At 45.1% G+C, this 17,421-nt stretch overlaps 1 protein-coding gene across 4 annotated transcripts in view; it reads left to right on the forward strand.

Moving 5' to 3' along the window:
• The window catches only part of Pi4k2a (phosphatidylinositol 4-kinase type 2 alpha), a 32,071-nt gene extending 14,886 nt beyond the window's left edge, over nt 1-17,185 (forward strand). Inside the window, exons 4-10 of one of the 4 annotated variants that reach the window (XR_877696.3) lie at nt 297-450; nt 8,010-8,071; nt 10,004-10,103; nt 10,852-10,985; nt 11,474-11,533; nt 14,760-14,983; nt 16,562-16,998. Coding sequence is in view for 3 of the 4 variants with exons in the window: in XM_011247405.3 (XP_011245707.1) it covers nt 297-450; nt 8,010-8,071; nt 10,004-10,103; nt 10,852-10,985; nt 11,474-11,533; nt 14,760-14,921 (672 nt within the window). In the remaining variant the exon portion in view is untranslated. Of the gene's footprint in view, nt 1-296; nt 451-8,009; nt 8,072-10,003; nt 10,104-10,851; nt 10,986-11,473; nt 11,534-14,759 lie in introns of all 4 variants that reach the window. The other 3 variants (XM_011247405.3, NM_145501.2, XM_011247406.3) reach the window with 3 other exon arrangements.
• Nucleotides 17,186-17,421: the final 236 nt, after the last annotated feature.

The following is a 17,421-nucleotide window of genomic DNA, read 5'->3' on the forward strand; positions in this document are numbered from 1 at the left end:
GTGGCACCGTCACTCGGGGGCAGCAGAGTCTTACAGACTTCATCTGTGCGTGGGGATGGCCTACCCGAGGTGCTTGTCTCTCACTTCTCTCAGGGACCGAAGAGTCCTCACCTCATTCCTCTAGAGTCTAGACCTTCAGCTTGAACCTACAAGGAGATGAAGGCACGATACTCTGAAAACGCTCCTTTCTCTGTCTGGTGTGAACGCCACAGGGCCTTTGTGGGTCTTTGGCTTACTTCTGAGGTCTTTAACTTGGCCTCCACAGAGATGCTTTTGTTCCTTCCTCTTGGTTGTAGGTCGGGTCATTCCAGCTCTTCGTTGAAGGCTACAAAGATGCAGACTATTGGCTGCGGCGTTTTGAAGCAGAACCTCTCCCTGAGAACACGAACCGACAGCTGCTATTGCAGTTTGAGCGGTTGGTGGTCCTGGACTACATCATCCGCAACACTGGTGAGCAGCCAGGGGTGCTCCCATGCTTTGTACCAAATCTCCGAGGATTGAGGTGGGCCTGAAGCTCTGTAGGAACTGAAGTCTTTGTGAGGAATGTGTTTTCCTGTGTTTGAATGGGTATTTGTAATGGTCCTGGCAGATCAATTTTCCAGGTTACATTTTGTCTAGATATAGCATCTGCAAGTTGTCAGAGGCAGTAAAGCCCGAGTTGGGATTTGCCTGGCTCTTCCAAACTGTGAAAAGTACACTCACTCTAGGGTCCTTTATGACTTTTTTGAAGTGGGTTCTTGGATCACGGATTTTCTTTTGTTGTTTTTTGAAACAAGGTTTCTTTATCTCTGGTTGTCTTGGGACCTTGACCTCACCGAGATCTACCTGCCTTTGCCTTTCAGGGCTGCAATTGAGTGGGTTACTATGCCTGGCATGTTTTTCTTTCCTCCCCTCCCCTCCCCTCCCCTCCCCTCCCCTCCCCTCCCCTCCCCTCCCCTCCCCTCCCCTCCCCTCCCCTCCCCTCCCCTCCCCTCCCCTCCCCTCCCCTCCCCTCCCCTCCCCTCCCCTCCCCTCCCCTCCCCTCCCCTCCCCTCTTCTTTTCTTTTCTTTTCTTTTCTTTTCTTTTCTTTTCTTTTCTTGTATGTTGGTGAACTTGAATTCATCTTACCTGACCAAACCTGCTTGTATTGAGGATAAAAGCTTTAGATTCTTGCCTTCTTTTTTCTTTTTTTCTTTTTTTTTTTATTGATTTTTTTTTTTTAATTTTTTTATTAGGTATTTTCCTCGTTTACATTTTCAATGCTATCCCAAAGATCCCCCATATCCACCCCCCCAATCCCCTACCCACCCACTCCCCCTTTTTGGCCCTGGCATTCCCCTGTACTGGGGCATCTAAAGTTGGCAAGTCCAATGGGCCTCTCTTTGTAGTGATGGCCGACTAGGCCATCTTTTGATGCATATGCAGCTAGAGACAAGAGCTCCGGGGTACTGGTTAGTTCATATTGTTGTTCCACCTATAGGGTTGCAGTTCCCTTTAGCTCCTTGGGTAATATCTCTAGCTCCTGCATTGGGGGCCGTGTGACCCATCCAATAGCTGACTGTGATCATCCACTTCTGTATTTGCTAGGCCCTGGCATAGTCTCACAAGAGAGAGCTATATCTGGGTCCTTTCAGCAAAATTTTGCTAGTGTGTGCAATGGTGTCAGCGTTTGGAAGCTGATTATGGGATGGATCCCTGCATATGGCAATCACTAGATGGTCCATCTTTTTGTCACAGCTTCAAATTTTGTCTCTAACTCCTTCCATGGGTGTTTTGTTCCCATTTCTAGGAAGGGGTAAAGTGTCCACACTTTGGTCTTCCTTCTTCTTGAATTTCATGTGTTTAGCAAGTTGTATCTTATATCTTGGGTATCCTAAGTTTCTGGGCTAATATCCACTTATCAGTGAGTACATATTGTGTGAGTTCCTTTGTGATTGGGTTACCTCACTCAGGATGATGCCCTCCAGGTCCATCCATTTGCCTAGGAATTTCATAAATTCATTTTTTTAATAGCTGAGTAGTATTCCATTGTGTAAATGTACCACATTTTCTGTATCCATTCCTCTGTTGAGAGGCATCTGGGTTCTTTCCAGCTTCTGGCTATTATAAATAAGGCTGTTATGAACATAGTGGAGCATGTGTCCTTCTTACCGGTTGGGATATCTTCTGGATATATGCCCAGGAGAGGGATTGCTGGATCCTCTGGTAGTACTAAGAAGATCTCAGGAGATGGAAAGATCTCCCATGCTCATGGATTGGCAGGATCAACATTGTAAAAATGGCTATCTTGCCAAAAGCAATCTATAGATTCAATGCAATCCCCATCAAAATTCCAACTCAATTCTTCAACGAATTAGAAAGGGCAATCAGCAGATTCATCTGGAATAACAAAAAACCTAGGATAGCAAAAACTCTTCTCAAGGATAAAAGAACCTCTGGTGGAATCACCATGCCGGACCTAAAACTGTACTACAGAGCAATTGTGATAAAAACTGCATGGTACTGGTATAGTGACAGACAAGTAGACCAATGGAACAGAATTGAAGACCCAGAGATGAACCCACACACCTATGGTCACTTGATCTTTGACAAATCTATCTCTAAACGCTGTGCTGTATATCCTGTACATTTTAGTAAGGTGTCTATTTGCTTCCATTGTCTCATAAGCTTTTCTTAGTTGCCATTGTGATTTCTTTTTCATCTATTGGTTAAAGAATTTGTTGTTTAATTATGGAATTTTGTGAGTTTTCTTCTCCGGCCTCCTCCTCCTCTTGCTCCTCCTGTTCCCCCTCCTTCAGGACAAGGTTACATCCTCTAGCCCAGGCTGTTCTGGAACTCGATGTGTAGCTCAGGTTAGTCTAGAACTCTGCACTATTTCTGCTTCTCGGAAAGCAGGCGTGAGCTCCTGTGTTCAGCCTTCCTGTTTTCTGTCTGCTGTTGCTTGGTGACTGACTTTATTCCATAGTGCTCCTTTATTTGTAGTTTTGCTTCCTGTTGTTTGTTACCTGTGGCTAACTCTGGGTGGAAAATATTAAATGGGAAGGTTCAGAAATAAGTAATTCATAAGTTTTATATAACTTTTTAAAAAAGATTCCATTCTGAGCAGCTTCAAGTTTCTTGCTGTCTTACCCAGCACGTGAATCATCCCTTTGACCAGCAGATCTGCACTGCAGAATTACCCATCTGTCCTGATGATCCTAGCTAGTCCCTCGGCTGGTGCTGCAAGAGTTCCTTATTTTGCTGAGTAGTGTGTCCTAAATACAAGATTATTAACAGTAGCAACTGGGACAGGTCAAAGACAAGCATAGAGTATTTCCTTCTGGAAAGGTAACCTTATCAGAGCATATACGTGAGGGGGGAGAACACAGTTTATATGTAATTTAGTGCTTTAGTTTTAGGATCATTGGGAGTCTGGGAACACACCCTTGGATAAGGAGGAGCCGCACTTTGACTGTCACCTACTTTTCTTCAGTCCATTAATAGTCTGTGACTTCATACCTGATCATCCTGGGAAGAGGTCTGTGTCTGTGTGTCTGTTAGACTTGCCCAGAGTTCTGTGTGTGTCTGTGAGGGTGTGTGTGTGTGTGTCTGTGTGGGTGTGTCTGTTAGACTTGCCCAGAGTTCTGTGTGCGTATGTGTCTGTTAGACCTTTTGCTGGCCTTTCCCTATGTACATTCCTTTGAAGAATAATTAAAGTAACAAAGGAAGCCAGAATACAAGGGTTACAAGCAAATGCTGAAATTAGAAAACCAGGCAGAGGGAGAACATAGTGGTGCACGCCTTTAATACCACCACTTGAGAGGCAGATCTCTGAGTCTGAGACCAGTCTGTTTTATAGAATGAATTCCAGGTCAACCAAGGCTACACAGAGAAACTGTCTTGAAAAACCAAATAAACAAACAAATAACAGGCAGAACTTTGTCTCTGTTTAATTACTATACTGTGATGTTTTTTAAATGGTGTCCTATAGAATGCTATTCAAGTGTCATATAACCAAATTGTCTCATGGAAAAAGTAGTTTTTGTTTTGTTTTGTTTTGGAACAAGATCTCACTATGCAGAGCAGGACTCAAACTCAGAGATCTGTCTGCCTCTTCCTCCTGAGTGCTGGGACTAAAGGTGTCCCATATCTGTTTTGTTTAATGGTCATGAACATAGTTTTTATTACATTGACTTATTTATGGAGGTGGAGGGAGTCATGTCTGCCATGGCCCCACATATAAGGTAAGAGGACAGTTCAGGAGTCAGTTCTCATATTCTACTTTGTGGGTCCTGGGGATTGAATTTAGGTGATAAGGTGTTCTTACCTGCTGAACCATCTCAGTTAAAGATGTATTGCCTCTTTATCCCTAAGTATTTCCTAAATACAAGGATATTCTCTTATGTAACAGTAGTAGAACTATAAAACATTTAAATGTGCTATTATCTAATCTGTGCACTGAATTCATTCAGTCTTCACCAGCTTGCTTTATGATGTTTTCATTGTGAAATAAAGCTCTGGATCTTAGATGGCTGCGTAGCACAGGGCTGTAGTCCAGGGGAGGTAGAGGCAGGGGGTTGGAGGACAGTGGTAGATTATACATAAGACATCTGGACCGGGCTGGTGAGATGGCTCAGTGGGTAAGAGCACCCGACTCCTCTTCCGAAGGTCCGAAGTTCAAATCCCAGCAACCACATGATGGCTCACAACCATCCGTAACGAGATCTGACGCCCTCTTCTGGGGTGTCTGAAGACAGCTGCAGTGTACTTGCATATAATGAATAAATAAATCTTTAAAAAAAAAAAAAGACATCTGGACCACTAGTTTTGTCTGGTTGTTATCTCTTGTTTCTCCTTTAGTCTGGAACAGTTCTCAGTCTAGCATGCCGTCAGCATTTCGGAAGACTGTCATTTGGAAGGCCAGTGATTATTTTGCTTGTCTGCTCTTGAGCTTGGTGTATCTGCTTCCTCACAATTAGCTTAAACTAAGCATGTTTTAGCAGGAGTATCACAGAAGTGGTATTAGGTTCTTAGAGCAGCAGCAGGAAGCATGTCCTACCCCATTATTGATCCTAATTTTGTTAACTTGATTGTCTCTTGGATTTTCTCTATTGTACAGTTTATCCGTACTTGATGTGGGAATGTCCTTTTACATAAGTGGTGAGGATAGAACCTAGTGGACAGAAGTTTAGGTCACTGGGGTCGTGCCATTGTTGAAGTAAGGGGCTTGGGGCCCTGGTTCCTTCTCATTTCTGTTTGCCTCCTAACCATCTTTAGGTGAGCATCCTCCTCCCCATAGCCTCCTTACTGTGTTCTGCTTCCTTCCCACAAACCCAGGGTAACAGGGCCAGGTGACACTGAACCAGACTAAATGTTACCTCCTTATAAGCTGATTTCTTTCGCAGGTACTTTGCCATAGCAATGGAGCACAAACACATTGACTTGTTTGTTTATTGAGACAGGGTCTCTTTATGTAGCCCTGGCTGTCCTAAAACTCTGTATACCAGGCTGGCCTTGAACTCATAGAGGACCATCTCTCTTTCCTGGCTGAGTAGTGGAACTAAAGGTGTGCATCACCCAGCCACATAATTTTTATTTAATGTATTTACTCACTTTCTGTCCTTATTTATTTTGATGCTCAAATTGTCCCTAAGTTGGCCAGTGTTCCTGTGCTCTTTTGATATGTATGTGCTATAAGCACTTCCTTAATTTCTGGCACGAGATGTTCTGGGTTCACCTTCTGGTTCCAAGCTGGAATTGCCATTTCTCTGAGGTTCCTCTTTTCAAAAAGGATGTATTTACAGCTATGGGAATTTATGAGTTCATAGGACTACCTCCATTTTCATTCATTTTAGCCTTCTTTGATTTATAATTCCTTTCTGGATACAGACTGACCTAGCTCCCATTACAACTATTTACAATACAAGAAATAATATAAGTTTACTTATTCGTTTAATCCTTACAGCACAGAAAGTAGTTGCAGAATTGCTAGAGGGAGGAAAAAGTACTAGGTAGATTTGATGAGACTTTGTAGAAGCACTAGCCTTTTTCCAAATAGCAGAATTATCTACTATTATTGCTTCTTTTCACACCTTTTCTACTTCCTCCCCCAAGCCCTTCTTCCCATTCTTTTTACTTTTTCTTCTTCTTCTTTTTATTTATTTATTTTTTTTTGAGACCGTCTGTAGTCTGTATGGCCATGAATGTTTGATCTTCCCGCCTCAAGCCTCATTAATGTCAGAATTATAGGCATGTGACACTAACCAACTACCAGAATACTTTGCCCACCTGAATATTTTATTCGTAATGTGCATTCACCTTTTAAAGGACTCAGTTATTCTCATTTTGACAAATCTTTCTGTTTGTTTTGGGGATGGGGTGTGAGGTGGCCTGTCCATAGCATATAGTCCAGACTGGTTTGGTGTAAACTCATAATCTTTCTGCCTCAGCCTCCTGAGTGGCCCTTCTCCACCCTTCTCCTTTTTGTTGTTGTTATTGTTTTGTATACCTTGTAGCCCTGACTGTCCTGGAGCTTATAGTGTAGCCTACACTGACCTTGAACTCACATCGATCCACCTCTGTCTGGGTCCCAAGTGATGGGATTAAAAGGTGTGCTCCGCCAGCCTGTATGGCTTGAGTTGCAGTTGCCTTTAATTTTATTTTTTTTCCAATGACTTAAGACAGTCTTACTTAACCCAGGGTGACCTTGAACTCCCAATCTTCCTGTCTTCACCTCCTGAGTGCTGGTATTATAGGCCTGTATCTCCACTCCTGGCTATTCCTTTTATTTTGAAGATACTAAATATTTTACTTGGCCATTTAAAAGTCTGTAGAAAATAAGTCCCTTGTTTGGAGGTGTTACAGGTGTTTTTGTGGTCTTATTTCTGTTTTTTCTGTGTTTGTTTTTGTGCTTGGTTGGATGTCAGATACTTTATCAAAACTGTAGAGATTTTCAGGTGATATGGATGTGTGTGTGTATGTGTGTGTGTGTGTGTGTGTGTGTGTGTGTGTGTGTGTGTATAGTTTTGTTTTCAAGACAGGGTTTCTCTGTGTAGCCCTGGCTGTCCTGGAACTCACTTTGTAGACCAGGCTGGCCTCAAACTCAGAAATCCACCTGCCTCTGCCTCCCAAGTGCTGGGATTAAAGGCATGTGCCACCACTCCCGGCTTGATATGTATGTCTTATCTGGAGTATAAAGTTTAGGAAGGGCCAGCACCTAAGTCACTGGTTGCCCAGGGTCACATTAGCCTCAGATACTGAGAAGGAGCTTTGGTTGTTTCCAAGTGTTTTCTCTCAAGAGCCACTGTCCCATTTCCCAGCCTTCCAACCACCTCTTCCCAAATCAGTGGGTGCTGCCTGCAGTAGGGGACGGAAGCCATAGGTATGGAATCCTTTCTGTGTGTGCTCTCTCTCCTGGACCCAGCTCTTAGATTCTTTTCTTCTTTCCTTCCTTCCTTCCTTCCTTCCTTCCTTCCTTCCTTCCTTCCTCCCTCCCTCCCTCCCTCCCTCCCTCCCTCCCTCCCTCCCTTCCTTCCTTCCTTCCTTCCTTCCCTCTCTTCCAGACAGTGTTGTGGGAAGAACTAGGTTGGCCTTGAGTTTAGGATCTTCCTACCTCAGCTTCTTGAATGCTGGGATTTTGACTCATTTTTATGATCGTGTTAAAATCACCAGTGCCTTCCAGAGATTTTAAAATATTTTATCCTGCAGCTGGGCGTGGTGGTGCACGCCTTTAGTACTAGCACTCAGGAGGCAGAGGCAGGTGGATTTCTGAGCTCGAGGCCAGCGTGGTCTACAAAGTGAGTTCCAGGACAGCCAGGGCTATACAGAGAAACCCTGTATTGAAAAAACCAAAAAAAAACCAAACAAACAAACAAACAAAAAAAACCAACAAATATATATATATACATACATACATACATACATACATATATATTTTATCCTGCCTTAAAGTTGATCTCAGTTGGAGGGGTGGTCCACATATCCCAAATGTTTAATCCATCATTTCTAAATTCAGACAAGTTATTTCTACTAACTCTGTTTCTGTTTGCAGACCGAGGCAATGACAACTGGTTGATCAAATATGACTGTCCGATGGATAATTCTAGCTGTCGGGTAAGAGGTTGCACCCTATCAAAGAGGAGGATGGGAAGAGTGGCCCTTAAACTGTGGACGCACAGAAGAGAGATTTAGGTCACAGACGTACAGAAGAGTCAGAGAAACACAAGGATTTAAAGTTCATAGTTGGTATAGTTTTATTGCAATGTGTGTTTTCAGGAGCGTCTTGCTGAGTGGTATTAATTGGGGTAGCATCAAGAAAAGGAGCAAGTTTGGAGCACATTACAGACCTTTCCCTTCTTTCCTTTGAGCTTCATGCCCACCGTAGCATAGTGAAGGTCTGAGAAGTACCACATTGAATGAATCTGCCCAATGTGCCAAGGTGTTTATCCCAGTGGTTCCCACCCTTTGAGGCCATGGGGCACTTTTTTTTAAAACAGACAAATTAGACCCTACAAGTTTAGAAAACGTTTCAGTGCCTTTTTTTTTTTTTTTTACTTTGAAGATTGAATTCATGTGTACGAGTTTTTGCCTGTGCAGATGTCTGTGCACCACAGTGTACCTGGGTCTTCAGAGACCAGAAGAGTGCCTGATCTGTGGCTCTGAGCCACCGTGTGGGTGTTGGGAATCAATCCTGTGTGCTCTGCAAGAACAGCCAGTGCTCTTAACCTCAAGCCATCTTGCTGCTTCCATTTCTGTTCCTGGGATGGCTCCACTGAGCCTGAGGAAGTCATGGAACCACATGGTGTTCCAGGTGTCACCTGCCAGGGCTGCTGACTCTACCCTGGTCCTGTCCTGTCCTACTCTGCTCTGCTCTTATTTTCTTTTGTTTGTTTGTTTTATTTTTATTTTTTTTTCCCAGACAGGGTTTTTCCTTATAGCCCTAGCTGTCCTGGAACTAGCTCTGTAGACCAGGCTGGTTTAGAACTCAGAGATCTGCCTCTACCTCCCGAGTGCTGGGATTAAAGGTGTGTGCCACCACTGCCAGGCTTGTCCTTTTCATTTTTGTATATCACTGACACATGATGGTTACCTTATACAGAAATCAGCCACCTGTCATCTTGATTCTGTTTTCTCAATGGAAAATGGGGACATTGTTACCATTATCAGTAAAGTCATGTCTGAGCTAGGTTCCACACTAAAAGACCTTGGCTGACTGACACAAAATTTTCTTTCCTTCTATTCTCAAATTTTACCTTAGGATAATTTCCAACAATTTTTGATTTTGTCGTTATTCTAGTAAGGACTCAGGCAAATTCTAGGTAAATAAATATACATGTTCCAGAACAAGCAAGGACCTCTACCAGTGTATATGGTACATACTTGTAACATTAGCACTTAGGAGATAGAGACCAGCCTGAGCAACATAGTAAGACTCTGGGAGTAAGTGGTGGGGAAAGAGGGAGAAATTCCAGAGGACCTTGAACAGACTCAGGTGCCACTAATAAACAGGTCCAGAAAACAGTATGAAAACCTGTAGATGGGCTGGTGAGATGGCTCAGTGGGTAAGAGCACCCGACTGCTCTTCCGAAGGTCCGGAGTTCAAATCCCAGCAACCACATGGTGGCTCACAACCATCTGTAACAAGATCCGACACCCTCTTCTGGAGTGTCTGAAGACAGCTACAGTGTACTTACATATAATAAATAAATAAAATCTTTAAAAAAAAAAAAAGAAAAGAAAAGAAAACCTGTAGAGGTAAGATCTAGGTAAGCTAAAGGAGGGGCTGAGATGAGCTGTCTTGCTGCTATCTATTTATTTATTTATTTGCTTGCTTACTTGTTTGTTTGTTTTGTTTGTTTGAGGCAGGGTCCCTCTATCTAGCCATGGCTGGTCTGAAACTTGTTATGTAGACCAGGCTAGCCTTGAACTCAGAGATCCTCCTGCCTCTGCCTCCTGAGTGCTAGAATTGAAGTTATATATCAGCCCCATCCTCCTTCTTGCTGCTATTTTAAAGGGCCTGCCTGAGCAAGTCTCTTTATTCTGCAGGACACAGATTGGGTGATGGTGAGGGAGCCTGTTATCAAGGTGGCTGCCATAGACAACGGGCTAGCTTTCCCACTGAAGCATCCTGACTCCTGGAGGGCATGTAAGTTTAAGAGCACTGGACTTTGCTCTGTTCGTTGCTGCAGTAGGGTCGGCCTAAGAATTAAAGAAATACTGTAGCTTCAGGCATTTTACACGGTAGCCAGCAGCATATGGTAACCGTTCCATAGTATAAGCTGTTTTACTTTTTACCATTTATTATTCCCACTAGAGGTATATAGGTAAAGAGAGAGTAGACACACGTGGGCTGGGTATGGAGCATGTGCAGAGCCCTTGGATTCCATTTCTAATTCTTGCAAAGTAAATGAATCAGTATAAAGATGCTTTTTCTCATTTCCACTTTGCCTTCAAACTCCTCATATTTTATTTCATTTGGGTTTCTGCAGATAAATTACTGTTGGTGCCCTGTCTTCCTTGTTGTACTCCATACCACATTGTAACTGAGAATCTTTAAGGACAGGAGTAGAATCATTAGCCCCCTTTGTAGTGCTGGGCTTCATCTTCAGGACCATCTAAAAGTCTAGCAAGAAGTTGCATCTGGATGGGCCTGTTTGTAGAAGGTCATATGTCACCTGGGAAAGAACTCTGAGATCAGGCAGTTCTGGTGTGACGCCTGAGTCCTGTGTATACTAGTCCTGTAGTCTTAGGATCAACAGCTCTCGAATGTGGATTTTGTTGGCCATGTATGTTAGGGAAGAGTTGTTTTGTTTTCGGAGCACCCTGACAGAAGGCAGGCCCAGGATAGGGGACTTTTCCAGCAGCAGCTTTGCTGTGGCCTTTTCTCTTTTCAGATCCTTTTTACTGGGCCTGGCTGCCTCAGGCGAAAGTCCCGTTCTCTCAGGAGATCAAAGATTTGATTCTTCCAAAGATTTCAGACCCTAACTTCATCAAGGACTTGGAGGAGGACCTATATGAACTCTTCAAGGTCAGCCTTTCTGGTTTTTCTTCTTTGTCCTGGCACAAGTCAAGAAGTCTTACTCACTTAAGTTAGCCAGAAGAGCAAGGTTACTACATACCAGCTGGAGCTGGTTTGGACGGATTGAAAGAAGTGGCAGCCCTGGTGTATCTCAGTTTGCAGAGTGCTTACTTAGCAAACAGAGAGCCCTGGTTCCATCTCTAGCACACATGAAGCCTGTGTGCTGTAGGACTCCACCAGGGGAGGCAGGAGGATCAAACAAACATTCAGTTTTCTAAGTGGGACAAGAAATAGTGCACTACTTCCCAGCCCACTGCTTCCTTTCTCTGTACTGAGGAAACTACTCTTAGAAACTTAACTGTGGGGGGGGGGGGTCTCAAAAAACCAAAAAAATAAAATAAAAAATAATAAAAAAAGAAACTTAACTGGGGAGAAAAAATGGCTTCCTGGGAGGCATTCACGCCTCCCATCATTTCCCTTCTGCCCTTCTCTTGTAGAGAGATCCTGGCTTCGACAGGGGCCAGTTCCATAAGCAGATTGCTGTCATGAGAGGCCAGGTAAGCCTGGGACATCCTCCTTGCCTTTTTCTCTCCCGAAGGGTTATATGCTCATGTTGAGCAGATGGAGCAGGATTGGTGGCGCCCTTTTAACTGTGTGCCGCATATAATTATGACTCTGCCCTAAAATATGGGACAGGAAAGGTAGCCTTGTGCAGTCTCCTTCGCTCTCATCCACAGTGTTGATACCAGGGTTGGCTGAAGTACTCATTGAGTGTTTAGCCCTGCACTAGCTGCTATGTGCGTTATTGGTAAATAAACCAGCACACTGGCCTTGAATCGCTCAAGGCTACATGTCTTACTCAGGGCCTGATAATTGGGCAGATCACACCAGTTGCAGGTTCTGTGATGCTTGGGCAAGAGTCTGCATTTTCTTGCTTATAAAATAGGGTAGTAACTCTACCTTGCTCTGTTATGGACAAGTGCATAAGAGAATTCATGGTAAGCAATAAGTAAAAAATACTGCCGGGCAGGTACATGGTAAGCATGCATATACTCATCATAGCTACAGTTTTGTTGTTTGAGGTATAAGTTGTATTCTTTCTTTCTATTTCACCTTCAGAGGGAACTACAGAAATGAAGAATTGTCAAATTGTGTAGACCCAAGCATGGTGGTGCACATCTATATTTCCAGCACTCAGGAGGCAGAGACAGTTGGATCTCTGAATTTGAGGCCAGCCTGGTCTACATAGTGAGCTCCAGGGCAGCCAGAGCTATGTAGTTAGATCCTATCTCAGAGACTAAGCAAAACTGTAGGTATTGGTGTCCTGAGTTATCACTTAAGGACAGTCAGCTCAGCAGTAAAGGATACAAAGTGATCAGAGTACCTGGGTCTGGAGCCTGCCTGTGAGACCTCCTGACTCTCTCTCCTTTCCTTCATTTCCTCTCATGCACTTGCTTCATGCTCTTATGATTAGATATATTTTTTTGAAATAGTTGTAAATAGAAAAGTCAGTTTCTTGAATTTTTTTTTTCTTTTCTTTTTTTTTTTTTTTACACATGACAAGTTTCTCTGTGTGACAGCCCTGGCTATCTTGGAGCTTCATTTGTAGACCAGGCTGGTTTCGAACTCACACAGATCCACCTGCCTCTGCCTCCTGAGATAGGATGTTGTACAGCCCGTGCTGGGCCTAAAGTTATTATGTAGTCCAAAACTCTTGATCACCCTGGCTCCATCTCCCAAGTGCTAAGAGATGACAGGCGTGTGGCTAGAATTATCTTACTAACTTGAATCTTCAAAGAATGTATTAATCTTCCCACCACAAGTATATTTCCACTCTTCCTGCCATTTAGCTAAAGGCTCCCAAAGAGTGCATTTGAGCTTGCTGAGCTCATTTTCCTCGGTAATGGGATAGTCAGGACATTTTAAGAGCTATCATTTATTAATCTATCTAAATGCCAATATTCTGCCTTTCCAGGTAAAGCAAGGGCCCAGGGAGGCTGGCATAACCTGTAGAAAGCTACATTGTAGACTCTGATATTAAAGCCACAGCGGAAAGGCTTGCTTCCTGAGAAAATCCAGGTGGCACCTCATCTGTATTATACCTTCTTCTCCAGTCACTTCTCATCGAAGTCTCTTAACAACACCGTAGCAGTCTTCCCACTATACCCAATTAGGGTTATCATCTAAGTAGGGGTAAAGCTAGAGGAGACTGGCAGGTGAAATTTTACCTTTCCTCTACCTTGTGTTCTTAATGTCTTTAGCACAGCTTTTGCAACAGGTTGCTATGTAAGCAAAGGAAGCATTGGTTCGCGCATAGGAATTGCATTTGATTGCGTACTCAGGGACAGACCTGCAGTGTGTTCTGGCAAAGGACAGGGGAAGCCGGGCAGTGGTGGCGCACGCCTTTAATCCCAGCGCTTGGGAGGAAGAGACAGGCAGATTTCTGAGTTTGAGGCCAGCCCGGTCTACAGAGTGAGCTCCAGGACAGCCAGGGCTACACAGAAAAACCCTGTCTCACAAAAACAACCCCCCCCCCCAAAAAAAAGAAAAGAAAAAAAAAGGAAGAAAAAAGAACAGTGGAAGAGAAACTTACAAGGAACCCAGCAGAGTAGTCTTAACTATGTCACTTGTTTTGAAACTTTTTGGGTAAGTTGATGGACTGTGGGTAAATAATCATAGGGTAGGACTGTATCGTAGCCTTCTGACTCAGATAATCATAGTTTGCTTAGTCACATACACTCAGCCAGTTTACCTACCCTTCAAAATGACAGGGCCAGCCACGGTGATACTCTGAACCCGTGGGAGGCTGGGGGAGGAGGGCTTAGCTGAAGGGCACTGCCTGGTCAGAGGAGGCTCTGGGTCTGGACCCCAGCACCACAGGTTTTGAGAGAGGATTGCAAGGTCAAGGGGATTCTTTTCAGCTTTCCCTATAATTCCACGTTCCAGCCCCGCAGCCATGTGGTCTGTGTCTCTGAGCACTCTCCACCTCTCAGGCCATATTTTCTATCTCTGTCATCTTAAAGGGCAAAGAAGTATTTGTTTCTACTTGGGATTATAATTTCTTTATTTACTTGTCTGTTTGAAGGCAGGGATATACCATATTGTCCAGGTTGGTCTCAGATTCCTGACCCCTGCCTTACACAGGCAAACACAGTTTTTAAAACTTGTCAGGGAGGTGGTGCCCACTTCCATGGAATGCCTATTCAGATTCCTACTTTCTTAAAAAGAAATTTAGGATCATTTTATTTTATTGTATGGGTGTTTTGCTTGTATGTTTATCTGTACCCCACTTGTATGAATGGTGGCCATAAAGGCCAGGAACAAAGGTCAGATCCCCTGGAACTGGGATAGCAGGTGGTTGTGAGCTACCATGTGGATGCTGGGAGTTGAACCCAGATGCTATGGAAGAGTAATCAGTGCCTTTTAAGTATGAGCCATCTCTTTAGCCCCCACATTTTCAAATTTTCATTTAAAATTATGTGTCTGTGTCTGTGTGTATTTGTGCATGTGAGTGTGGTGACCTAGTATTGCATCAGACGCCTTGGAACTGGAGTTAGAGGTGGTTGTGAGCCACCTGACAGGGATGCTAGGAGCTGAACTCAGATCCGCAAGAGCAGTACTTGCTCTTAGTCACTGAGCTGCCTCTCCAGCCTCACATGCCTACTGTTGGAACTAGCCTGCTTCCATGGTACTTCCGCTGGCATTTGTTTTTGACATGAAGGATGACACTGCAGAGGCAGGCTTAGAATACTAGGCCTTTCACCTTTTCTCTTTTCAATGCAGATCCTAAATTTGACCCAGGCCCTGAAAGACAATAAGAGCCCCCTGCACCTCGTCCAGATGCCACCTGTGATTGTCGAGACGGCCCGCTCTCACCAGCGGTCTGCAAGCGAATCCTACACACAGAGCTTTCAGAGTCGGAAGCCCTTCTTTTCATGGTGGTAGCCCCAGAGGCAGGCAGAAGAAATCCTGCAGGTGACAGGCTGGGAGGAAGCCTGGAGTCCCAGGTTCGCAGAAGCCAGAGAAGCTGGCGGGCGCACAGCAGAGCCTTTCAGAGCCCTTCCTCTTTGCTTGTCACCTCCCTCAGGGCTTTCCTACCCACAGGGAGAAGCACAATGGGGGGACAAGAGTGTTCCTGGACCTTCAGAGTGTTGGGGAGGCTCCTGTCCAGGCAAGGAGCTCAGGCGGCTGAGGAGGAGCCACTCCCTCCTAGCATTTGGTGGCTGGTTGGGAAAGTCCCATCTCTCCCTGACAACCCTCTCCATCCAGGTTACCTAATATATTCTGCATCAGAAACCAACAAAACAAAAACAAAAGAAACAAATTTAAATGCTTGTAGGAAAACCTACATTAGATCCTCTGACATCAGAAGCCCTTAATCTAGAACCTAAATTTGCTCAGACACAGGCGCTCTGATACCTAGCACTTGTTTACTCCATGAACTGAGCGGTCAGAGGTCCATCGCTGGCCCACGGACAGAAGCCATTCCTTTCTGGTTTTGCCAAATTGAGCCTCCTCTTGCCACACTGGTACTGACTTCGTGTGGCAGTGAGCAGGTTCATGCTCTGCTCCTCTAAGGCTCTGCACACAGGCTTTTTCTCTGCCCTGCTGTAACTTGCCCGGCACTCATCTGAGGTGGGAGGGGCTAGCCTTGGCAGTGTGCTCTGCCAGGAGTGGTTGTGTGACGCGGAGGTGATTGACTTGGCCTGGTTGCATGCTGGGTGCTAGGAGGGTTCTGTGGGAGCCTGGCACAGCCTCACTCCTGGTCCTTAGTTGCGGCCTTCCCTACCTTTCTGTTTGGTAGTCTAGTTTCCCCCATTTTAAAATGAGAAGTTCAGTTTGGGTTCTGGAGTGGCTCTCAGTAGGTGTTGTGGGTCAGTAGGTTCATGGGCAGCCAGGACAGCATCTCTGTTCTTCATGTGTTAACTGCTGCTGCCTGGAGAGAACAGGACCGTGTTCTGCCCCCTAACCGGCGTGCCCCTTGGCTCCTGCCTTCCGTCTTGGGATGGTTTCTTCTCAGCTTCTTGAAGAGAGGCCTTCGGACAGTTCCCCAGTGCCTGCCCAGCTCAGCGTGCATCTTCCTGCTTCCATGTCTTCTCCCTTGCCAGGTGTTTGAACCCTTTCTACACCAAAGCAGAGAACTGACTTCAGGAGGGAGTGAAAAGGGGGCCGAGAGGCCGTAGGCAGCGGCAGTGGTCACACCCTGTGCTGTGGACCCTTGAGTGTTCTCACACTCTACAGTTGGTCAGTCAGCCTTGGAAAGAAATGTCCTGAAGGCGTGAAACAACCAAAGACCTGGAGTGAGGAGCACAACTGTGCCTCAGCTGCTTGCCGGGCTCCCACCGCCTAGAGGCAGGGCTGAAGACAGCCTTCTGTCAGGTGTGGCAGGCTGCTCCCTGCCCATTCCAACCCAGGAGCCAGCTTGCTATGGGCTTTCACTCAGCAACATGAATCTCCAAGCACTGGATATGCATGCCCAATGGACAGTCGCTGTTGTTTGCCCCATCTTGACAATCCCATCCAGCCCACGTGGACTCTGGCCTCAGAACCTTGTTTGAGAGAATCTCTCTCTCTCCTCGCCACAGGAGCCAGCAGGGGTCCAGGTGTGTGCCGGTCTTCACAGATGTTTCCACACCAGCCGGGTGGCGAGACTTCCCCCTGGAGTGCTGGAGAGAACTTAGTCCTGCCCCAGACCAGGTTTGCCATCAGGAGGAAATTGGGTCCAATGGAAGAGGGGGCCGGTGCCAGGCCCAGTGGGCAAGGGTGCAGGCAGCCTTACCTGCCTCCCTCCCTCGAAGCTTGTACTCAAGTTGCCTTGAATGTGGACTTGGGAGTGCCAGGAGCCCAGAGTGTCAGGTACTTCAGAACAGCCGCCCCTCTGCCAGCCTTAGGCCTGTCCCCTGTGTCTAGGAGCTGAAGCTGGCTGGTGAGCGCTGCTGCCCTGTTCTTCTAATGCACTGTAGAAATTGTATGTATTGTATTTAAATCAATGCAAATGTATGAATAACAAATCCAGTTCTGACCTCTCTGTCCAGTTTCCTTTGGGGGAAGAAAGACAAGATAAATGCAGTTTTAAGGACAAAGACACATTTCTGTGGAGTTATGGGGACTTGACTCTTGAAAACCAAGTGTTTTCTTAAGACATTTCAAAAACTGACATGAGTCTGCATTGATAAAACACATACTTGCTTTTGGTATGAATATTTACTATAGTGTTTGCCCTGGCTACTTCCTTACAGTCAGAATTCTGGGATTAGGTATAGAGCAGTGGGTTGCAACCCTTTTGGGGGGGGGGGGGCGTTGAATAACCATTTCACAGGAGTCTCCTAAGACCATCGGGAAACAGATATTTACATTATGATTTATAACAGTAGCAAAATTAGTTTTGAAATATGAACAAAGTAATTTGTTGGGGGTCACCACAACATGAGTAGAACTGTATTAA

Source organism: Mus musculus, chromosome 19 (genome assembly GCF_000001635.26).
Source record: "Mus musculus strain C57BL/6J chromosome 19, GRCm38.p6 C57BL/6J".
NCBI classification, from domain to species: domain Eukaryota; kingdom Metazoa; phylum Chordata; class Mammalia; order Rodentia; family Muridae; genus Mus; species Mus musculus.